This window comes from Miniopterus schreibersii (assembly GCF_964146895.1).
Source record: "Miniopterus schreibersii genome assembly, chromosome: 8".
In the NCBI taxonomy this organism is placed as follows: Eukaryota; Metazoa; Chordata; class Mammalia; order Chiroptera; family Miniopteridae; genus Miniopterus; species Miniopterus schreibersii.
This window is the reverse complement of record NC_138109.1, coordinates 54732555-54758355: the sequence shown is the minus strand read 5'-3', so window position 1 is coordinate 54758355 and position 25801 is coordinate 54732555. Positions and strand designations below refer to the sequence as shown.

The 25801-nt window shown below is 37.2% G+C and overlaps 1 protein-coding gene across 1 annotated transcript in view; it reads left to right on the top strand.

Moving 5' to 3' along the window:
- COL24A1 (collagen type XXIV alpha 1 chain) overlaps positions 1-25801 on the top strand; it is a 250825-nt gene that overhangs the window by 204726 nt on the left and 20298 nt on the right. Inside the window, exons 49-54 of the mRNA XM_081145974.1 lie at positions 11892-11999; positions 13659-13766; positions 13859-13912; positions 14401-14463; positions 17651-17704; positions 22345-22380. Coding sequence (XP_081002100.1) covers positions 11892-11999; positions 13659-13766; positions 13859-13912; positions 14401-14463; positions 17651-17704; positions 22345-22380 — 423 coding nt within the window. The remainder of the gene's footprint in view (positions 1-11891; positions 12000-13658; positions 13767-13858; positions 13913-14400; positions 14464-17650; positions 17705-22344; positions 22381-25801) is intronic.

Below are 25801 nucleotides of genomic sequence, written 5' to 3'. Positions count from 1 at the left end.
TTAGGATGCAAGATGAATATAGAAAACTGAATTGCATTTCTATATACTAAAAAGATATCCTAACAATAAACAATCAGAAATTGGCATTTAAAAGCAGCTCTTACAATAGCATCAAAATGGGATAATCTAACCCCTGCAAAATGCACAAACCTGTATGCTAAAAACCATAAAACATTATTGACAGAACTTAAAGAAGACCTAAATAAGTGGTATATGTTCTATGTTAATGGATCAGAAGACTCAATACTATTAAGATGTCAATTATCCTATACATTGGCAGTATCTTACAACATTAAACACACCCATCATATAACCCAGCCATTTCACTCCTAGCCAAGAGAAATGAAAGCTTATGTCCACATAAAAACTTGCACATAAATATTAATAGCAGCTTTCTTGTAATAGCCCCAAACTGGAAGCAACCCAAATGTCCATCAAGAGATGAATTGCTAAACAAGTTGTGGTACATATGTACAATGAAATAATAGTCTGCAATAAAAAGACTGAGCTATTGATACATGCTTCCACATGCATTGATCTCAAAATAGATATGCCAAGTTTTTTTAAAAAGCAGACTAAAAAGAGCACATACTGTATGACTCTACTTACATAAGTTCTAGAAATTGTAAGCTATTCTATAGTGACAGAAAGTAAATTAGTGGTTTCCTGGCAAGGAATGTTGGGAGGCATGGCAAGGATGGCTTAAAGAGGAACAGGAAACATTTTTGGGAGAGTCGATATGTTATCTTGCTTGTGATAATGATTTCACAGGTGTATTCTTTTTTTAAACTGATTTTAGAGAGAGATAAGAAGGGGGAGAGAGAGAGAAACATCGATTTGTTTTTCCACTTATTTATGCATTCATTGCTTGTTTCTTGTATGTTCCCTGACCGGGGATTGAACCTACAACCTTGGCACATCAGGATGACTCTCTAACCAACTGAGCTACCTGGTCAGGGCCATGGATGTATCCTTTATGCCAACTTACCTTATGTCAATTATACCTTACGTAATTTACTATTATGTAAAATGATGTTATATGAGGGAGGAGGGAGAAGAGATAACGCTGAGTAATAAGTAAGAGTTAGTAAATAAGGAATAGTAATTGTGTTGGGGAGCAGCAAAGAAACATTCCAGGTAGAGATAACAGCATACACCAAGCTAGGAGAACATTGTGTGTCTGAAGAACCATAACAAGACCAGTTGGAAGCTAAAGTTTAGTGAGCAAGGTGTAGGGAGAGAGAGTTTCATTCTGTTCAGGTACATAAGGGACACATCATGATGGATATTGAAGGACAGATTAAGAATATTGAGCATTATTTAAAGACAGTAAGAACCCATTGAGGTTTAAGCTTAGGAGGGACATTATCCAATTTTACATTTTTAAAGGACTCCCTATGGCTCCAATATGGAAAATGGGTTGGGAGGGGGAAAGATTAGATGCAGAAGACTAGTAAGAAGACTGTTTACTGCAGTGTTCCAGGCTATGTATTCATGGTTTAGACTAGACTGGTGGGGTGGAAATGGAAAGAAGTAGATGGTTTTAGGTGGTATTTAGGAGGTAGCTTTAACAAGATTTTATATTAGATTATGGGAGGTGAAGGAGGGAGAAAGGTATCAAGGATAACTTCCATATTTCTAGCTCTTGCAAGTTTCTAACTCAGTGCACTGTAGTGACCATCACTAAAAAAAATAAGACTGAAGGAAGCCCAAGTTTTATGAGTAAGGTTATGATATTCAAGTGGAGATAAGTCAGTAATTAGATATTGTAGGCTAGAGCTCAGAGAGGAGGTCAAATACTAACTTAAGAGTCATCAACATATAAAAATGCACTACTTCAGAGTACGGTTAGAAAGTAGATGGAATACTCAACTGGAATTTTTAAGAGACTATTTAGAGAAATTCATACAAGGTTAAGACAGCCAATAAAGAATGTTGGGGGAACTTTGAGACTATCAACAGTAGGGAGTGGTTGCCACGCTTAGACCTGAAAGGTTAAAGGAAAGACATAATGTCAAGTTGAGAGTCAAGCGGAGAAGTGAAGTTGTTGGAAAAGGGGCACCTCACAGGAGCCATAGCTGAAAGTAATCCAGCCACTGGCAGAATAGCAAAGCTGGGAGGATATGGGAGAAATAAATATATGCCCTCTCTCTCTGTTCACCCTTCCATACCCTAGTGGTGCATCCCACTGGCCAACCCCAGCTACAAGTCAGAGGACAAGAGAACTCAGATTATGCAACCCATCAAGGTCAGGCTCCCAACCAAATGGCGAGATAGGGAAGGGGCAGTGGAAAGATTTGGGGAGCAAATGAAAAAAAGCAAACAAAACTATGACTTGAACAATGGAAAGGTCCAGAATCAAGCGTGAGGAATTCCGTCATTCGGAAGTCAGGTGAAGGAGGAAGAGGAGAGTGCAACGGAAACAGATGGGGAGATGATGGGAGAGAGGAGACAGAGGCATCGCGATATCCAGTCACCCTGAGAGTGCGCTGGGCATTTCTTTATTCATTTCATTTTTGCTGTTTTGACTACTCAGCATCTTAAGCCCATTTTTATGTTTAGAAATTTTTGTGTTTACTCTTTTTGTTAGTCTTGGTGGGAGACTAGCTTCTACTACAGAAGTAAAAAGTTTCAGACTCTCACTTCCCGGTCAGTCCCTCTTTGAAACAAGGATGTAGGCCCCTGACTGAACCTCACCAACCTGTTTTACATACGCACCGAGGCCTTCACTTGGGCAGCTGGTGATGCATAGCAGCAGTGACAGTGATGATTCTGCTCTGCTGGCTGTGGCAGGAACATCAGCAGCCCTCAGCTTCCAGGCCTGGTGCACACCGCAGTGTCCAAGTTCAGGCTGCCTTGCCTCCCTTTAATTCTATCCATTTTTCAAACCTGCTTTTCCAGGTTTATTAGTGATTGTATGAGCTACTCTTTGTCTTTTCAGTAAATTTCTGCTTAAATTATCCAAGGTTGGTGTCCGGTGTCTGCAACTAAGGACCCTGACTAATATAGGAAACTAGTAAGATGAAATTATAACCATTGTGTCTTAGCATATGAAGGTCATTCTTAACTTTAGCAAATAACCGTTTGACTTGATGAGGCGGGGTAGAAACAGGATTGGAGTGCTTGAGGGGAAACCAAGGAGAGAATCAAGGTATTCAGACAATTCAGTGGAGAAATTTGGCTCTGAAGGAGAAAGTAGGGCAAAAGCTAGAGAAGAAACTGAGATTCAGGTAGAAAGTATTTTTTAAATGAGAGAACTTTGGCCCTATTTAAATGCTAGAAGGACCTTGAAGAGATGGAGAGGCTGAAGCCATCATCAAAAGAAGGAGAATCTGAAAGTATGAACTGGCAGGACAACAAAACCTGCATATTCCAGCTCCATTTCCTAAGCTATTCTCCTAGTGACAAGTCATTTTTAGCAAACAGATTCTGAACCACATGTCCCCTTACATATGGCTAGTATAAAAAACTCATTGAATTTCATGATGAAAGAAATTGGAATGAATCACAATAATGTTGAATACCTCTCAGGGCCATGAAGTTGAATGCTGTCTGGTATTGCAGTTAGTAAGCAATGATTTATCAGATCATAAATCATCATATCCTACTTTTTAGCTTTTTGTAAGAATAAGTTAGAAAAATTTTACATGTAGGCTGTCATTAAGTATTGAAGTGTTTCACATTCATCAAAATAAAAACAATAACTTTTCCCCTAGGAATTCCCCTTTTAACCCTAAGCTTTACTTTGTTATTTATGAATATGGAAATCGTTTCTCCTGATGTCTCTGCTCCCTGTAGAGTGAATATTTGCTGTCAAAGTGGAGTGACAATGTCTGTTTAATGAAATTAGGTAGCAGTGGCTAAGCTGGTCATTAGGGAACCTGATTTCTGAGATAATCACTTCTAAAACCTGTGTTTATAGAAAAACTGCTTCAGAGAGTAAGTAATGCAGTTTCTAAATACTAGCAAATGTCCTGGGATCTTTTCAACAAAGGATAAGGATGTCTTCTTTCCAGTGGCCTTTTTTTTTTTTTTCAATCATGGCACTGTGGTGTTTTTTGGCTTACCTTTGAAGACTGCTGGATTTTTCCACTGAGAAAAATATTTATTCTGGGATTTCTAGCATTATGCAACTGCCTGATTTTCCTAAACAATGTTCTTTGGGGGTTTTTTTGTTTTGTTTTTGGGGTTTTTGTGTGTTGGTTTTTTTCTTTTAAAGAAAGAGGAATTTATTTTTTTTTTTATTTTATTGTTAATCTTCACCCGAGGATATTCTTTTTCCAACTGATTTTTAAAGAGAGTGGAAGGGAGGGGGAGAGGGGAGAGAGAGATAGAAACATTGATGTGAGAGAGACACATTGATTGGCTGCCCTGACCGGGCCAGGGATCAAACCTGCAACCCAGGTACGTACCCTTGAGCAGAAATCTCGACCCTTTGTGTGTGGGCTGATGCTCCAACCTCTGGGAACACCAGCCAGGGCTTGTTTTTTTGAGGGTTTGTTTTTTTTTAATGTGGCCAAGGAGTTAAGAATTCCTGGCATATTCACTCTTCATTTCCAATGGTTTTTTTCAAGGTCATGTGACTATAACCAAAGGACGGTATTGGGGAGGTTCACAGTTGCCTGTGTGAATTTCCTTCTGTAGAAATGAGTTTTGAGACTAGTCAACTGAGCACATCTGTAGTAAAGGAGTCTACATGCTGTTTTCATTGGGTTGGACTTCTGAACAAGCATAGTGCTTCAATCATTTATGAAAAAGAAAAACAACTTTTCTCTGCAAAGATCATAAATCCATTTGTCATCAAAATGAAGGCTTACCAGTCTTTTTTGTTGTTGTTATTTCTGCAGCTAATAAAATTGGTTATTGGGAAGGAGGGAAAGAAACAAAACTACCAAGTTGATTTAGGACAAATCCAGGCCTTTCAATCTTGACTTTGCAGTTTGTCAGGTGAACACAGGCATAAATGTTGCCTCAAATGAGATGCTTGTCCTAAAAACATTGAAAGGTTTGAGTTTCCCTCTTGTCATTGTGTCCAGCATAAGAAGGAAACCACACTTCGTCAGTCCACTCATAATCCAAGCCTAGAGCAGCAGGACCACCGTGGGAGCTTCTATTAGAAACACCAGCAGCCCTACCACCTATCTGGGCTGTGGGTTCTCTAGTCCATGAATTAGTCACACTAAAGAAATTTCTCTTTCTAAGAAGATACATTTATATTTCTTCTCAGTATTTTGAAGAAACATACCTTCATTGGCCAGCAAATCCTGTCAACTCTTGATTGTTAAAAGATTGATTATCCAGTTTTGGCTTATCCTGGTCACCACTTTCTCCCTTTCTCCCCCTGCTTGTTTTGGCCCATTTTCTGCTCATTAGGAAATCTTCCAGAGCAGAGGAAGCTCAATCTGTTTGGCTGCTTATTAGCAACAAGACGAAAGGTTTGCTAAAGGGTTAGCTCTTCTAGTTGAATCTTTAATGACTCCCACCCAATCCAGTCAAGTTCATACTCTTTGTGGAATGTTGCTCCTTCATACTCTGGCCTCTGTTTACATATCCAGCCTTACGTTCTACCTTTCTCCTCACAGGTGCTGTGCATTTCAGTCACCATAACAGCAAACAATTATTAAATGCTTGTTATGTGTCAGGTGGTATTCCACATGGTAAATATCTATGAAGTTACTTAATCCTTACAAACACCCCCCACGAAGTAGGTAAACCTATTATCTCCAGTTCACAGAAAAGGCAGCTGGGACTCAGAGAGATAAGTAACTGGCCCAAGGTCACACAGACAACAAATAATAAAACCAGAATTCAAAATTAGGCCTCTAAATTCAGAGCATGTGTTCTTAGCCACTATGCTACACTCTTTCAAGTCCGTAGGCTTGATTCTTAGACATCCCCCAAATTCTGTGTATTCACTCACTTTCATGTCTTTGTTCATACATTTTATTCCCTCTGCTTGGAAAGCTCTTCAATCTTGCCCTCTAACTTTAGGATAAACAACTTTTTGATCTTCCAGGACTAAACGGAACTGGTACCTCCTTTCAGGCACTCTTCCGTGGACTCCACACTCAGAGTTGAGCAGGCCTGCTCTGAACTTCTGCACACTCTGTACTCTGCTTCGTCAGAGCCTGGATTATATGGCTTCTCTTACTTATCTTCATGTCTTTCTTCCCCAAGAGATTATAAACGCCTGTAGAACTGGAATTGTATTTTATCTCTCTCTATGTCCAGCACCTAGCTCCATGTCAGACCCATAGAAGAAGCCCAATAAATATTTGAGGAATGAATGTTCTTTGCATAATAACTATGACTTTGGAGACCTGAGTTTAAAATTAAGATGTGTTACTTAACGTCTTAAACATCATCTATAAAATAAGTACAATAATATATAATTCATACGTTTTTTTTATGAGAATCAAATAAGATATTGCATGTGAAATGCTTAGTACACTGCATGGACTTAGTGAATTGTTTTTTAATAATATTAAATATTCATGGTTAAGCTAACATGTATTCATTCAACAAATATTTGTTTAGTGCCTAGTATGAGCCAGGAATTAGGGAATAGAGCAGTGGGCAAGATGGGCTAAGAACTGCCCTCGTGGTACATACATGGAACAGCAAGAAATGATTGACATTTTACTATTTTTTACCCCCCCCCAAAAAATTACAATGGATCAACCAAGTAATTGAGTAGTAATATATAAATAAACAAATTAGTTAATTCTGAATTATGTTAAGTGGTATGAATAAAATAAATAGGGTTTTGATACCTATTGGGAAACATTATGGACAAGGCAGACTGTGGAGGCATCACTGAGAAGGTTATATAAGATGGAGCCAGGTATATAAAGAATGAGGGGAGAACATACCTTAGGAAGGAACTAAAATGAAAAACCTGTAGTCAGGAATAGTTCGGCATCTTCACAGGGTCATCAGAGGATTGAATAAGATAGTATGGAGATAGATTTGTTATTTTTGAAATAAAATATGGATATTTAATTTTTCATAGTGATGTGAGCCTAGACATATCTAAGAGCTGAAGTATAGATGAAATACCCTCTTTCAGTCCCCATTAGTCCTGCAAGTATGAGTTAAGACCTGGGTAGAGATTTCATCTGATATACTAATTTTGTCCAATATTATAGTGCCATTTGCACTGTCCATTTTGCAGGATTGATAAACTACCAGTAGATCTAATGGAAATGTGTAAACAATTTCTGTGAGGTAATACAATGTTGAAATGCCTGTATCCATTAAGGCTGAGCAGAGTTAGTTTTGTATACTCTTCTTGGGAATGGACCTAAGTCAAGCAGACCTGTCTTTACAACCTTAAGACCTGCCTCAACCCTGCTCTGAGTTCCATAAGTTTTAACACATTTAGAGATTAAAAGTTAAAGTCACCTCTTAATTTTAGTATATAGCTCATTCATAAATCTTATTTCCAGCATTTGGCCATATTATTAATGATTGGCACTGTAGGAAAACATATGAATGCTACATTATGTATGTATAATGTAGCCATGCATATAATCACCTAATAATACTTTCCCACATATTTTTAAACAGCCAATTCTTTCCTAAGAGGGATATATTTAGTAAACCAAATAAAATGAGAAATTCATACTTAAACAGAAGTGTTTTTAGTACCTTGGAGTAAAGGAAGCAAAGTATTACTTTTATAACTCATTGGTTTGCTGACTTAACCAAAAATACGGTTTATATGTTGCCTAATAATGTAAAAAAAAAACCATCAGGGCATCATAGTTATTTTTTGTACTATAGAAAGTAAATTAATTTTAATTACTATATTCTCACACAGCAAATAACTATATCAACATCATACTGTGGGCACAGAAGGTGCTTGGCAGTAGGGAAAGGAAAAAAACTGTTTTCCTAGTAATTTCAAGGGTAGTATTTTAAAGAAAAGCATCAACTAATTTGAAGTTCAGTGTCATTTTAAATTTATTCTACTGTGGAAAAATCAATCAACTTAACATAAAAATATTTCTTATTTCACTCAACGTAATTTTTAAGATAGTATTCTTTTGTTAATCCTCTCTCAAATGTGGATTTCTACTGTTGCCTATAATAAACCGTTTTTTCTTATTTATTAATGTATTTGTTTCAATCCTAATGAGACTAAGGCACCTAAACCAAGGGGTCTGAGGAGTAACAACGTGACATTCTCTTTGCTATGTTTCACTATTATGTACAAACCAGTCGTCGTCATTCCAAAATCTGTCTCCGTGTCTGTAAATTTGTGGATGTAGCCCCTTTTCCTTCCCAGATCTTTCCATTCAGTTCCGGAATGAAGGCAAATAGTGCTTGTGGTTGACATTGTTGTCATTTCTGACCCAAATGTGTATTTACTTAGAATCCAAGGCTTGAGCAGGCATCAGTTTCAGTCTTGTCAAAAACTGACACTTTCCTGCAAAGTTCAAAACCAATTTAAGGGTACAAATATACAACTTGTAGATAAATAAGCTCAGGAGAGCTAACGCACAACACAGTAATTATAGTCAACAATACTGTACTATAAACTTCAAAGGTGCTCAGAGACCAAATCTTAACTGTTCTAAAAACAAAAAAAGAAATAATAAATATGTAACATGATAAAGGTATTAGCTAGGCTACTGTATCAATCATATTGCAAAATATAAATGTATCCAACCAACACATTGTACACCTAAACTTACACAATACTTTACGTCAATTATATCTCAATAAAATAAAAAACAATTTAAGCAGGCAGTTTGGCTCATCTCTGAGGATAATGGAAATCTCTGGCCATGAGACATTATATACATCATTCTATTAACTTTTTTTTAGACTTGGGTAAATTGCTGATTGGTTTCAGCATCTCTGAACAAATTGATAATTGTGATTTTATTTATTTTTAAATTTGTTCAGAATGACTTACTCTTTGCTGATGGGTTTTAGTCAAATCATTTTTAAGACATTGGAAAGAATGCCTAGGGATTAACATCTGTTTCTCTTGAAAGCAAAATTACTCATCCATCTGTGTATTCATAATAAAAAATGTTTGTTCTTTACTTGTATGAAACATTGTTTGGAAATTTGTACAGAACACTCTGCTACTGTCCTCAAATTTCTCTCTAAGAAACCAACATGAACAGTAAAAAACTTGGAGCATGTTCATTGTGTTTTATTAAATGCCTGATAGCACTGCAACTAGAATAAAGTTTCTAGCATACAGTTAATCCTAAGGTTCTTATTATTCTCAGCCAAACATCCCTATTGACTTCAGGAGTGTTCAACAGTATCTGAATGTCCATTGTCACCTGAAAGGTACTTTTTTTTCCCTGTTGGAGAATAAGGGTCTCTAAAATTACAAGTAAAGTGAGATGAAGGGGTACCCTTTTAGCATTCTGGACTGTTGTGGTACCCTAAAATCACAGCATAATCTGTCCTGTGATGCATGTCCTCTCTCTATGGCACCAATTACCTCTCTGATACCTCCAGGGATAGGATACGCAAGGCCTGGCCAGATCTTGGGGGTGGCAGTGCTTGTTATCAAATAATCCTGATTTTACTTAATAATGGCTCCAAAACACAAAAATAGTGATGCTAGCAGTTCACATATGCTAAAGGCAAGTCATAAAGCGCTTCCTTTAAGTGAAAAGGTGAGCGCAGTACAATGAAATATTTTGAGAAAGACCACAGTCATGTAACTTTTATTACAGTATATTGTTACAATTGTTTTATTACAAGTTATTGTTAGTCTTTTACCGTGCCTAATTTATAAACTAAACTGCATTAGAGGTATGTATGTGTAGGAAAAACCATAGTATAAAATATAGGGTTCAGTATTATATGCGTTTCAGGCACCCACTCAGGGTTTTGGAACACATGCCCTTTGGATAAGGCAGGACTACTGTAGTAACATCTGTGGATTCAACAAGAGGCAAGGAAAACTGCACAAAGCTTTTTGGTGTGTTTTTTTACTTGACTCTTGATGTTGCTCCAATGCCCTCAACACTTTAAGCAACTGTTCTTACCAAAAGGCTAGCAATCTTAAACAAGTTTATTTTTGCTGCATAATTTAATTAAATCAAAAAGTGGCTTTCCTGCTGGGCCAACAAATGAACCACCCAAAAACTTACTTTAGTTGCAACTTTCTTTTCTTTTCTTTTTTTTTGTAGAGAAATTCTGTCGTGTTAAGGTACTCCATTTTAAATTTCCTAATTTCCCTGTGCAGTAGGAATATTGTGTCAAATGCTAGGTCTACTAATGTTGTTATATACTGCATTTTATTTTTAGCACAACTGTAGTCATCAGATAAAACACACAATGCTCTGACATCTGATTTGATAAGAAAATAATCTACACTTTGCCGTGCTTTAAACACACAGCATTCAAAACTCACTCTTTATTCTTTCATTGTTTTGACATGGCTGATATGCACTGGTGCTAAAACAAGTAAAATAAAATTGTCACAATAAGTCAGCATATGCTCCACTGAAACACTGTCAAGGTCTAACTGTGTCACTGCCGTGTGCAGTGCAGGAAGCAGCAGCGCGGAGCAGCGCATGCCAGCCACAGCCACAGGCACAGCCACAGGCACAGGCACAGCCACAGGCACAGGCACAGGCACAGCCACAGGCACAGGCACAGCCACAGGCACAGCCACAGGCACAGCCACAGCCACAGGCACAGCCACAGGCACAGCCACAGGCACAGCCACAGCCACAGCCACAGGCACAGCCACAGGCACAGCCACAGCCACAGGCACAGCCACAGGCACAGGCACAGGCACAGCCACAGGCACAGCCACAGCCACAGCCACAGCGCTCAGCTCTGCCTCGCAGTGCACACCGGCCGTGGGCAACACGTGAATGAGCATGGCCGTGTGCCAATGAAACTGAAATTCTAACTTCATGTCATTTTTACGTCTTGAAACATTGCCCTTTAGATATTTTTAAACACATAAACATGTAAAAACTATTCTTAGCTCACGAGCTCTACAAAAACAGGTGATGGATTGGATTTGGCTTGCAAATCATAGTTTGCCAACCTTATTTTAAGATGTGGCCTTGAGGAAATACTGTTTGCTCAGTTAACTTTATTCCCGATCACACTATTTGTAGTAAATTTTCAGGAATCATGTGTAATTCAGGAATAGAATAGTCTCATTTTTTATTGAGATATAATTGACATATATCATTGTATTAGTTTCAAGTGTACAATATAATGATGCGATTTATGTATATTTTGAGAAATGATTGCCACAGTAAGTCAACATCCATCAGAATATTCTTCTTTTTTTTAAATGTTTTTATTGCTTTTTCTTTTAGAGAGAGAAGAAGGGAGAGGGAGAGAGAGAAACATTGATGTGAGAAAGAAACATCCATCAGTTGCCTCCCATCTGCACCCTGACCAGGGATTGAATCCATAACCTGAGCATGTGTCCTGACTGGGAATCGAACAGGTGACTTTTAGGTGCAAGGGATGACACTCAACCAACTGAGCCACACCGGCCAGGGCAAAATATTCTTCTTAAGGAGATATGAATCAGTTATTAGAGTTTTCATGTACACCAGAATATAATACAAAAAGTTAGAATGCAACGAATGTACTTCACACATAGATGCTACTTAAGTCAGAAGATACTGGTGGACTTTGTACTGTCTCAGTGTTTTCATTTTAAAAACTCAAGACCATTACATTAACTATAATTAGAGATGATAGGTGGGCCAAAACATTAAACATTTCACTTATTTGGGAAAGCGGCTCAGGACAACTCCCAAACCTGGGTAGTGTGTTAACAGCAGCATTTCACAAGACCAACCCCTCCTACATTTTACTAAGCTTCTGGATGGTTTTTCTAGGAACTGCCCCAGTTTTCATTTCTTATCCATGTTATTTAGGGCATCAGAGGCAGCCCAGGAAGAACAGGGCTGACTGGGTCTCCAGGTCCTCGAGGAGCAAAGGGTTCATCAGGCCTGCCAGGAAGCCCAGGAGCCCTAGGCCCAAAGGTACTTTAATGTTTTGTTCTGATGGATGAGCAGTATTGACCATGCTTACTGGCCCTGAGTTCATTGACTACATCACAGGATGGTAAGGTTAATAGCTTTTAATGAAATTTGGCTAATAATAAAAACACATTAGGAAGAAAGGAAAGTATGTGGCCTTGACATGTTCATCTCCTGTAATGGCTACAATGCATGTAATTTGCCAAAACAACTCATTAATCCAGGATGGAAAATGCTTTAAAAATGCTCTTTGATTTATTTTGGTGGTTTTTTCCCTTTCTGTCATTACCTTTTCCTCCAAAACAGAAAAACGTTATTTACTTCCAGATACACAGTTTCTCAGATAAACTTTCTGTTTCTCTAAGTCTGAAGCTAACCAACCAATTAATAAATCTGATAAGAGTACAGGCTCTTTCTTAGAGTCAGAGTGACAGTAATTAAGTCTTGCATTAACATTCCCTGCATAGAGTATTGTCACATGTCAATAGGCTTTCCAAACGAATTTCTCTTAGAAATATCTCCATGCAGAATTGGCCCAGACAAGCCAAGACATTCGTCCAGTGTCTAAAGCTATTTCATAAAAGCCTCGGATTTAGACAAAGGCACCCTCATCATTACTACTCAATTCTATTTTCACAGTTCCACTTCTAAAGAATTTTCAGATATTCTGACCTATACCAGTAAACTGAAAATGATGACCCAGATGCTTACTGTTTACAGTTTGAACCTCCTGTTAATGTTTGTACCATAAATATCCCTTTCCACTAAAACTCAGTGTAGCTGAGCAAATAGTAAAAGTAGGAAAGGAAATACGATCTCTACCTCTATGTGTGAATCTGCAGTAAAAAGAACCCGCATTTGTCAAGTCCCAGCCCTATGTCTTTGTCTCAAGACAGTGAATGATAATTTGCTAATCTTAAAGAATCTTTGGTCAAAATCTGCCAAGCATCATGTTTTCATTAACCTGTCTCTAAACTCCACCTGATTCCTAAGTTTATTTTTAGAAATGGTGTGAAAGCTACGGCCACTCTAACTTCAAAAACAAAATAAATATATGTTTTAAAAAGAATTGACTTAAAAATAAAATAATGGTGATTTAATATACCTTTAAAGTGAACTTTCAGGGGAAAAGGATAGTTGATATCAAAGAAACCTTAGGAAACAGATTAATGGACATTTCTTAATGATGGAATTGAAACAATTATCGTGACAAGAACCAGGGCTCACACTTCAGGGGACTTCTCTGTTTCTGGTATCACATAGCTGAAACCTCTGTGTGGTAAAGAAAACACAGGAGAGTATCAATTCAAATAAAATACAAGTTTTATCACATATAAACACCCACATGCACAAGCCACACCCTCACTGTCCTCTCTGTAGCCTGACTACCCCCCTCCTAGCTTTGTAGGAATCCCCTTCCCTCCTCTTTCCACACTTACAACTCCAGTCTCTGAAATTCAATTTCCCCACTGCTACACTTGTTTATTATAATCAAATATTACCTATATGGAAAATATTGGTGGGGAGGATGATCATGCCGAACTTGACTTCCCCAGTGCCTTATTCTATGCCTAAGGATGGTCCTGTATTTGGGTTTCATTTAAAAGCTAATATTTTGGGGGGTTTCTCAAGTCAAGATCACCTTTCTTTTCCTGTCCATAGGGTGAACAAGGGCTACCTGGTCAACCTGGAATTCAAGGTAAAAGGGGTCGTCGAGGAGCACAAGGTGATCAAGGACCACGTGGAGAGCTTGGCCTGAGAGGGCAGCCTGTATGTACCAACTCAGAAATTCACTAAGCACTCACTCTACAGACTGGAACACCATTGCTCAATAATCATTATCATATCTATTCACATTGCAGGGAGAACATGGTGTTCAAGGTTTGACAGGTTTCCAAGGATTCCCAGGCCCCAAAGTATGTTTACATAATTTGTTAGCTATCTAGAAAAAAAAAGATGTTGAAATACCAATATTTAGTCTCTGACTTGAGCTTTTATGTTTTTAATCTGCAAAATTTCAGTTAGTACAGAGTTATACATTTGAGCTCTGAATATGTTAATGATAAAACTTATGTAACTATATATTTTCCTAGCAATTTTATTGAATAATTTACTTTTGTCCCTTCCTCTTCATTTTTCTGTTAACATTTTACTCTACTTGCTTTATCATGTACCTATCCATCTATCCATCCCTCTCTCCCTCCCTCAATCCATTTTTGGTGTATTTCAAAGTAAATTGCAGACCTGAATACAATTCCTCCAAAATACTTAGCATGTACATCATTAACTATCACAGTCCATTTTTTAAAAGACAATTCTGAGGATGTTGGTACAAGATGATTTCATTTGTAAAATGTTTCTGCAGAGCTAAAGATTGACATTTTGTTTTTTATTGTGTTTCTAGGGTCCTGAGGGAGATGCTGGTGTTGTTGGAATATCAGGTCCGAAAGGTCCTATTGGACAGAGAGTAAGTGTAAAGTCATTCTATCTGCCCAGAAACTGTGATTATTTGCTGATTGTAGGAATTGGGATTAAGAACTCTAAAATTAATATACTCCAAATTAATGACTTTATAAAATGACTTTTAGTATAGAAACTCACTAGAGCACATGCAGAGGTTCTCAGCCTTTTTCAGTTCATATATTAGTTTGAGCAAAAGACCCCATGGACCACCCACTCTTCCCAGTTCTCACTTTAAAAAAATAATCATCAGAATTAATGTGAATACTGGATAATGTATTTATTAACTCACCCTAGAAACAAAAACATAAAGCAGAGTTATGTTATAAGCATTAATACAACCAGAGACCACCCCCATGCACCACCTGGAGGGGGCTTTCCTATAACCAGAGCTCCTCAGACCACACTTTGAAAAATATTTCCCAGTAGCTTTGTTTCCCCAGTTTAAGGGTGGATATCCCAGAGAGTAATGAGGGCCTGCTTAAAGAACTGCAAAGATCAGGGTCTGAAAAACTCCAATTAGCTGTTTAGTGCCTGGAATTGCAAACTGTAGAGAATATAAACAGGATAGATAAGCCACTAGTAGCTACTGGTTATTGGTTTGTTTGTTTTTGTTTTGGGGGTTTTGTTTTGTTTTTTGCTTTTGGGGGTTTTGTTTTATTTTTGTTTTTGTTTTGTTTTGTTTTGTTTTTCTTAACCACAGTGTCCTAACTGATGAGATGATGTATAAAACTGAAAAGAAAAAAAAAAGCTATACAACGCTAAACAGTGGTTTGACTGTAGTAGTAGAATTCTTACCTGTATGACTTACAGCAGCTGCAGGGCAACGGTGGAGAGAGTGAGCAGAGAAAGGAAGAAGGAAAGTGATTCAGATGCAGGAGAAAGGAATCTTGAAGAACTTGACAACTGAAAACCAGTCTTGTGCAGAATATTAAATGAAAAGTCAAATTCTTTTCAATAATACAAAGAGCCATGTTGTCATGGAAAATGTTTATTTAAAGGCCCTTCTCAACATTTCTTCAGGTGCAAATTTATTAGTTATTTTTATGATTTCTGAATAACCATGAAAAGTTGGTGCTTTTATATAAAGTCCAATTCTTGATTACCCACAAGTGGGTTATATAAGATAGGCTTCTCTATGATAAATATTGCTCCAAGTTCTTACATATATTAAGTTCCCCACTAATTAAAACCCATTCCTTCTAATTTTATTAAGTTCTCAATTAATTAACTTCTTTCTTGGTATTATCAAAGAGAAGTTGGCTGCCTGCCTGGCATCTGTCCTAAGCAGAGTCTTACCAAGTTCTGGGTATCTCTAGGCCAGGGTCTAAGCCTATATTGCTTTGCAGCTCCAGAAATTTTATCTGCTCACCAATAATAAAGTTCTGGTAAGTAGCTCACAAATACTAATTTATGTGTGGCTATTCCTTTGTTAAGGTATTACAGAGGCAAGTGAAAAGTCTTGATAAGTTAATATTTAGCCAAAGACTATTATGTACCAGGTACTGATGTATAGTTTGTGTCCCCTATATCATTTAATCCTCACAAAAATCATGTCAGAGACGCTATTATCCCCATTTTGCAGGTGGGAAAACTGAATTTCTGAAACTAAGTCTGTGGCTCAAGGTCACATATGGCTCTTATGTTGAGTCAGAATTTGAATTCACAACTGATTGAGCAAATTATATATTAGAAGGTTGCTTGCTAATTGCATAAATAAAATATAGAATGTTCTTGCTCAATAATCAATAAATATTTGATAAATAAGTAAATTAAATTAATTAAAGTAGGAAATCTGGATTAATTGTCCTCCATTTCAAATATGTTTTTAGTAGTTGACTGGTACCAACCATAGCACCTCATCTTTTGGACACATTTAGATAAACATAGTTTTTGGCTCTTTTGGACTACTTTTTCTAGAGTCCATGTAAACCTCTCTATTTTTTAACAAATGAGATCACAGTCAAGTTTATTAGATTAAAGCTTTCTTGCCTTTTTTTTTTTTCAGTGATAAACTAGTCTGAAGGATATATTTTATTAGGTTAAGATATCAACTCTCTTGATTTGATTGTAGATTTTTGAGATTTGGGCACCCTATTTACAAATTATTACTTAAAGTCAATCTTGTGTTTTTTTGTTAAATTATATTACTTGTTTTGAGGTAACATTGGTTAATAAAATTATGTAGGTTTAAAGTGTACAGTTCTTTAATACTTGATCTGTAGATGGCATTGTGTGTTCATCACCCAAAATCTTTGTGTTTAAGAGATTCCATTAGATTACTTTTAGAGTATCAGGTAATTTCTCTCATTCTAGGCCAACTTACTATTAAAGCTATCTGTTGATGTACTGCATGGCATTATAATTATCTCAATTAAAAGTATTTTCTGTACCTTATCGGAAGGTGGAAAAAGAGAAAATCTGTAAGATATCTACATTTATGTTTTCCAGGTTAAGTGTGAGGCAGAAAGTATGAAATTTGCAGCCAGTAGAAGTTGAAGTAGAGGTTGAGGGAAAATAACATAGGTAGTTTGTATTTATCAAGTGATGATAGGTTCTATACCTAGTTTGGGAGGAGTAGACCAAAAATCCAGCTTATTCAAGGTTATGGTAATAATCAAATAAAAGCTTACAGTTTCAAAATCATTTGTCACTTTTAATTCTTACAGTGGCCCTATTAAGTAGGCATTCTAATTTTGCAGATGAAGAAACTGAAGTATAGTTTGTCAAAGAGCGTAGAATGCTCTCTGGTTCTTTTTCATACTTTCTTTCAATTCCATGCTGCATGTCGCTCAAACATCTGTTCCTTCAACATCTGTAATTTATGCAAAAATTTGTTTATCACTCTGTGTAGTCATTTTCTATAAAGTAATTGCATTTTTATATAATGGCACACATATAAAATGGCATTATTAAAGTTATCAATACATAAAAATTGTAATGCTGATTTATCAGTTTGTTAGGAATTATACTGATTTAACTCTCCTAATATTAAACTACATATTATAATATGTAGAATTGTGTGCACACTACAAGTCAAAAATTACTATGATTTCTGCTAATACTATAAGATTTTATGATAAAAACTGAAATTATGCAAACATGGACTACTTTACCATTGCACAAGAAATTTTCTAGAATTTTTTTGAATTATACTGGCAATGAGACTAACTGTTTTCCTTTTACTCCAACAGGGAAACACTGGCCCCCTAGGCAGAGAAGGTATAACAGGCCCAACAGGTAGAACTGTAAGTTTGTCATAACACAGGTCTCTTTGTCATATTTTTTTCTTTAATCTTATTTCTAGAGTAATCCACAAAGGATCACCCTGGGTATTTGAGAAGCAAAGGGCAAAATAGATGTACATTTTCATCTGGAAGGTGATTCCTGAGAACTTAGAAATAATATGTGTAATGGAGAATGTGTATATAGTGAGGTGGGCATTAAAACTGGAGTTAAATAGATTGGGTTGGGGAAGAGGGGCCGAGAGTCATAAGCATATTGGTGATCAGTAAAGCAATAAAAAGACTAGAACTTATATGCATATATGCATAACCCATGGACATAGATAACAGTGTGGAGAAGGCCGGGTGTTGGAGGGTGGGGGGAGGGTGCAGATGTGGAGTGGAGGGAATCAATGGGGAAAAAATAGGGGACTTCTGTGATACTTTCAACATTAGAGATAGATTTTTTTTAAAAAGAATCAGTATTCTAAAGGAAAGAACATAGCAAAAGAAGAGCAGACAGCTAAGAAAGAGTTGTTGAGAATAAGAAAACCAGAGAAGTACAAGGTTAAGCTAGATGACTTTCAAGACAGCACTCAGCAGTGATCTTAGAGGGTAAATTGCAGTAGAAGATAGAGTACAGATAGCAGTGAGGAAGGAAGTGGATAAAAATATTTAATAATAGCTTTTCTCAAATTCTTACAGCAGACTTATTTTTTTCCACTTAAAGACATGAGGAAATCATTGAGGTTTATATGTTCCTTAATTATTCAAGGTGATGCAGCTAGTGAATTACATAGCTGACGTTTCTTATTTCAAGTGCTTTTTCTACCCCATTCAAGCTGTGTCTGGGGAGGAAACTGTGACAGTTAGTACATGCTAGTGCCTTAAGAGATTTGGCTATGAAATAAGGTAAAAATAAGACAATGTTTGGGGGAGATAGTCTTGGGGAAGTTTTACAGTACCAACAATAGTCTAAACATACAAGAGCAGCCTGGCCGGGTGTGGCTAAGCGGTTGAGTGTCAACCTAGGATCCAGGCGATCGGAGTTCAATTCCCAGTCAGGGCGCGTGCCCGGGTTGCGGGCTCGATCAATGACTCTCTCATCATTGATGTTTCTCTCTCTCTCTCCCCCTCTCCTTTCCTCTCTCTGAAATCAATAAAGATATATTTTAAAAATAAATAAATAAACAAACAAACAAACATACAAGAGCAAGAGCACAGTAGAAAGAGGCAAATTGAGACTTGGAGAAGAAAGGTTCCCCTTCAGAGAATCAATATTTTCAAGTATTTGAAAGTGTTAGAGAGACACAGAGCTCTAAAATATAAAATGGGATGCTTACATTTTATACTGACAGTATTAAGTATAACTATTCTCTTTGGTAAAGTTAGAGAAGAATTCACTGCGAAATTTACTATTTAATTTTAAAAAATTAAATGTTTAACTTGACATTTCTCTAGACTTTCAGCATTTACCACTCAGAAGTCATAGTCTAAGTGGGACATTGTAAGTGGGAGAATTCTCATATTTCAGTGGGTGGTTTTCAGCAAACTTTGGAAAACATACTGTTCTGATTACAGAATGATTGTATTCTGTCAAAAAATGTGAAATATTAATTGGTCAAGGAAAACATGATAAAGAAATGGCTCAATTAAAATACCTACCAGTGTTTTGTTTATAGATGGTTCCTTGGTACCCTTACAATATTCAGCGTTCACATCAAATTTTTTCTATATTCTATTTGTTCTATTCTAAAAAGAAACTTTTAAGAAAAATTTATTATGAAAGAATAAACATTGGAGAATGGCCAAAACACTGTGAAAGAAAACAGTGGTGGAGGATGAGAGACTTGCTTTTCTAAATGAGAAAACATTATTTTAGAGTCATTGTAAATGCAACTATATGGTAGTACAAAGAAATAAACAAATAGATCAGTGTAATAGGCTAGAGCCCAGAATTAGATCTCAGAATATATAGGAATTTAATTATAACAAAAATGATATATCAATAAGGTTGATTTTGGCTGCAAATAACTGGAACCCTGAATCAAACTGCTTTATCAGTAAGGAAATTCATGTCACATTATAGGGATGCCAGAGGTAGGAAGGGACTTCAGATTTGGTTAATTAGTGACTCAATCATGTTATCCAAGACCAGACTGTCTCCATATCTCTACTCTGCCATCCTCAACATTGGCTTCATAGTTACATTTATACCAAGATGGCTACAATTTTTGAGGAATCCCATACAGACTAATTATCCAAAGTGAAAAATGGTCTATAATCTTATCGTGGGAAATATAAAACTTTTTTCAGAAGTTTCCCATTGTATTCTTCTTATGCCTGTTGAACAGGATTCAGCCACACACCCACCCCTACACCAGTCAGGGAAGGGAGATGGATTTACTTTTAGTCCCACCACCATGTAAGAAACTAGAACCCTATTTTGCCCATTTTTTTAAAATCTCAGATGAAATTTTAAAGTAAAAAAAAATTTGAAACAATTGAAATCTTAATTGTCTAGAAAACTAAAGTGTAGCTTAAGGATTGGGAAGGCCTTTTATATAAAATAGGAACAGAAAGTATATTTGAATACTTGAAAATTTTTAAATTTTATATGAAAAAATATTCAATAAATAGTCAAAATATTACAAGGGTAGAAAAAAGTAGGTTGCAGTTGTTCTCTTGGAAAATAATACAATCGTTAATAAATAATAATACAAGAATAAGCTCTTGTTTCATGTACTCACAACTGTAAAGCTACTTTTGCCCACCCCTGTATAAGTTGGGGAAAAGTAATTGCAAAGCATAGAACATATAATGGCCTGATGAATAAAGAGCTCTTACAAATTGGTATGAAAAAGATAGAAAACAATAGAAAAACAAAAAAAAAATTCAAAAGATCAATAATTATTTGAAAAGATGCTATCCTAACTATTAGTTAGAGAAATGCAAACTAAAATAATAATGAGATATTAGACCCAACCAATCATAAGGAGATGTAGGAAGAACAGTACTCTTACTTATCACTGGTAGAAATGTGAATTGCAGCCTTTATGGAAAAATATCTATTAAAAATATATATATATAATATATATATATATATATATACCCTTTGACCAAGTAGTTCTACTTAGAAGAATTTGTCCCATGAAAATAAAAGTACTCAATACACTAAGGAAATTTTACAAAGATTTTTTTCATAGCACTATTTGTATTGGCAAAAAAAGCTTGAAATCATGTGAATGCTCATATGTAGAAGAATGGTTGAATATCTTGTGGTCTAACAATTTTTTGGAATATAATGCAAATATTAAAAAAGAATTAGTTTTGTCTAGTTGGGCTGACTTGCAGTTGTTTTATGATGTGTTGTTAAGTATTAAAAATCTGATGCATAGAACAGTATATAATATGATATCAATATCATAAACCTTGACCAATCAGTCACCCCATATATATGTAAACATATTTGTCAATATTTGATTAGGAAAAAGTATAACGAGATATGTACCAACTTGTTAATACTGGGTTAGAGGTGGTGGAGGGTGTAAAAAAAATTCTGTAAAGATATCTTAAAATAAATTTTTAAAAGTTAACATCCTAGTTGTGTGTTTTTTTAATGTACAAAGATATTTATCACAGTATTGACTATCATGAGAAAAATTAGAAAAAAGCCTAATAGGAAGTTCAACAAAATATTATCGAAGTTTGGTAAATACCAGGTAAGCATTATAATCATCTAGAAGAATGTGGATTGATATGGTAGAACATTCAAATTACATTGTGAAGGTATAAATTCAGATTACAGAAAAGATGAATAGTATTATCTCATTTTTTACTAAAAAACCGCATACATAGTTTCCGCAAGGATGAGCACAAAAATATTAACAGTTTAAAAAGCAGCAGGTCCATCTAACAACAGCAGGCTATGCATTCTCTTCAAGTGCACATGGAACCGTCAGCAAAATAGATCATATTTTGGGTCATGAAACAAATTTTACTAAACTTAAAAGAACTGAAACCAAATAAGGTGTGTTCTCTGGTCATAATGGAGCTAAACTAAAAATCTATTAACTAGAAAGATAATAGGAAAATCTTCCAACACTTGAAAATTAAATCATGCACTTGTAAATTATCCATGGATCAAAGAGAAAGTTTGAAGGAAAGTTCAAAAATACTTTGACCTGAATGACAATGTACAGAGCATATCAGAACTTGTGGGATACAGCTCAGAAGGACTAGAATGAGAAGATAGAGGAGGAAACCTCCCTAGAACAAGGCTGTCAAAGGCTGAGGAAAACAAATGTTAGAAGGATTTAAGCTGTAGTTTCCTTTCTAAATTGTTTTGTGTTGGACTGTTAATCAGCTGTTTTGACTTAACTGAATAATTAAGTAGCTTGCTACTTCGGTCCCCCATTAAGGTGAGCCAGCAGTTGCAAAACAGACAGCATGATAAATCAATAAATTGGTTTTCGTTTCTCTTACTTTGTGCTTCACTTAGGAAAAGAAAACTAGGATTTATATAAAGTTACTAAACAAGTCTTACTAGATTAAAAAACAGCAACAAATTGTTATGTTTCTGTATGCAACCTCAGCTACATTTGATAAATAACTATCAATAACACTAAAGTAACATTTTTTATTTTTTTATTTTTTTATTTTAGGGACCCAGAGGTGAAAAAGGCTTTAGAGGTGAAACTGTAAGTTTAACTAAATTTGTGGTTATACTATCACTTGTCACTAGGCTATAAGCTTCATGAAAGCAAGGACCTTGTTTGATTTGTTCATTATTATGTGTCTGATACTCGTGGAATAAAAATAAAATTGTAATTTTCAGGAAGCCGAACTAACATTGGGTATATAGTAGTGAAACCTGAGAGGCCCTGAACATGTTCGAGAACCTGCCTGTCATATCCTTCCCAGAACCCTGTGTGAAATAGAAAATTTCCTTCTCGGGCATCAGGAGACGGGGTATGAGCCTTCTTTACAGGTGCTGCAAGAGCACTGCCAGACCGCCTTAAGTGTAGACCCACTATGTCCAGGCAGCACCTAGGAGGGCTGCAAAGGAGAAGCAGGTCATTAGCTGTGTATTTCAGCCAATTGCAAACAATGGTGAGCAGTTGGGCAAAAAGTTACACAGCCCTTTGGGAAACCTAAATGGCTTATACTGGCACTATTTCCTGCTTCTCTGGAATATCAGTTCTTCTGAGGTAAAAAAGATGTTCTGTAAAGGGGCCACTTTCCCAGCAGAGACCTACTGAGCTTTTTAAAGCAGCAGCCACAAACAGGGCAGGCCTGGAGTGAAATGAGGGGGATTGAAACCAAAAACAGGAGGCACATGTGAATGAACTTAAAGATAGCAGTGAAGTCTTGATTAAAAGATAATAAGATTACATAGTGACAGTTGAGACTTTTGCTTTTTGCTGTGGGGTACGCTTGGTCTGCAGAATAAGTAAATTGTAGTTATATTGTTATGTCCAAGAATCAGATCCCCTATGCGGCGGAAAGACAATCACTCCAGAGCTGATAATGTAACAGCAAAAGGGACTTTTATTCCAGCTAGCTGGGGTTCGGTTGTATCCAACGCAGTGGAATTCTGACTCGAACCCCGATCCAAATTTACAACAAGCTTATATAGGGTTACAGTGAGCAAGCAATCATTGTCCTTGCAAGGGTTGTAAATTCTTTAGGAAGGGTGGGCTCAGGATGTTTCTTAACCACAGGCGCCTGAAGCTTGAGTGCACCTGGTATTTGTCAAACCCACCTATTTAAGTTAATTCATGGAACTGCCTCCACCCTCTGCAGTTTACTGAGTCACTCATGTATGCCTTTTGTCCTGCCCCAGGGCCTAGGGGCCTGCCTCTGTCTTGGTGGGTCCTCCCAATGTTAATTAGCAAAAGAATGGAACTGATGTGATTTCAGGTAGCCTAAAACTCTCCAAAGGGTGTTAAAATTGATGCGTTTGATTTGAAGAAATGTAGCCCTCACATTTTCTCAGCAGATTTACTAGAGCAGGAAGCAAGGATGTACGCACACAGTGCAGCCATGGCCCTGAGGAGGAGAGGAAAGGGGCGAGGAAAAGGGGGAGGCTTGGAATGAGCCCATTTTCCAAACCGTCTCCCCAGCTGCCTCCCTGACCCGCCCTCCCCAAGTACTCTGGCTGGAACATAAGCTTCCATCAGGACTAGGAAACCTCAAGTACCTATTTCACAACCATTTCGTGGGGAGAGAAAAAAAATCAGTGCCTCCAGTGGATTACAGATCGAATGGATTATGCCTGCAGCCTTAGGTTGCTCTGATAGAAATACGGCAACCAGTTAAAGCAGGGCAGGTCGTGGCAGCCGACAAGACAAAATTAAAGTACATTGGGAGGAGGCTCTCGGAGATTGTGGTGCATGGAGACCCCCGTCCTAAAACTCCAGGTGCAGTATCTGGGGTATTGAGCCTTTGCCACAGTGCAGCCTGACCAGCCCTCTCCTTGCTCTCTGGGTTTCTCTTTACCTCCCAGCTTTTGCCCTTGCTCTTTCTCATCAGTACTATTTATCCCTGTGATTCCTACATGAGGTTTCAATTTAAAAATAATTTCCTCAGGGTGGACTTGTTGATGTTTTAGCCTCACCCTGCTGCCAGCTGTGGACAGGATGCCTAGTACCCAGGCCCAAGTACAATGCCAGGCAGCTGTTCTTCAGTTCTTCACCTTCATGTTCCCCTGTGAGAGGCCTTTCCTGACCAGTCTGTGTCAAATAGCAACAGCCCCACCTGCCTGAGATTTCTTTTTTTCCTTAACCTATTTCCTTACCACCTGATATGCTGCATATTTATTAGGTTTTTTGCTTATATCTCCCCTTACTAGAATGTAGACTCTATGACACAGACATTTTATCTGTTTGTTTTAATACTGTGTCCCCAACACCTAAAGTAGTGCCTGTCTTATAGTGGGTGTTCAATAAATATTTAATAAATTATTAGTAAAAGAACTAGAGAAGGCTTGGGGTGTAGGGACATGATAGTTGTCTTCAAATATTTAAAAGGCTGTCTTAAGGAAGAAGGAATATATGTAAGTCTAGAAAACAACATTTAAATTGTTTGTTTATTGCATTGAATTTTCCATTTCTGTGCTTAGCTTCCTGAAAGAAGGTGAGTTTTATGACACTACATAATTCCCTGGCACATAATTATCACAAAGTAGGTATTTATTGACTAAACATATGGAATGCTGAGGCCAATTTCAATATTATGATGAGCTGTGTAATACAATCAAGAACTGCTTTAAAACAAGGTAGTTTTGTGAGACGGGATCTGTCAGAAGCCCACCGACTGTCTCTGTGGGGTGCTGCACTGATACTCCTGCCCTGAGTAGGGACTTAGATTATCCCTTTAAGGTCCCTTCCAGCTGTAAGAGTTTGTGATTCTACAGAAAAGAGAAATAGATAAGCCCCCCGTGAAAGAATGAACAAAGGCTTAGAGCATAAATAAAGCACAGTTCTTTAAAGTAGAAGTTAATGCTCTTGCAGTTCACCCACTTCCCTCGGTCCTCGCCCTGGCCCTCTGGGAGCTCCCTGGCTCGCCTCCTTTGTCTTCTTCGAGTCTTCTGCTTCCCACGGGAGCCCATTCCCTGCCCCGCGGCTAGGGCGCTGCTGCAAAGTGTAGGCGAGATGCCTGCGTGTCACACACCCCCTCGCAGCCACCTGACGCCCCCTTCCTTGGTCCGCAGTGCCCGCGTGGATTAGCCGTCTACTTCTCCCGTCACATGGACCACTCTCCCTTTGCTAACCGTGATGAATGCTTTTCTGTTCTTTGAAGCATGTCTTCTTTTTCCCTAGAAACTTCTTTCACCTCCTCTTCAAATGACAGGTTTTCATCTCCTTACTCAGGTTCCTGCTCAAATATGATCTTAGAGAAGCGTTCCATGGCCCTCCTGTCTTGTTATCCCTGGTCATTCTCTTTCACAATACCCATGGCAGTTAGCACGAATTGAAATTATTTATCTTCTGTCTCCTGTGCTAGAAGTTAAACTTCATGAGAGCAGGGAACCTTGTCTGGTCCACTGGTTGTCAGTGTCTGGAGCAGAACCCACCATATAGTAGGCAGTATTTGAGAAGCAAATTGATTAATAAATGC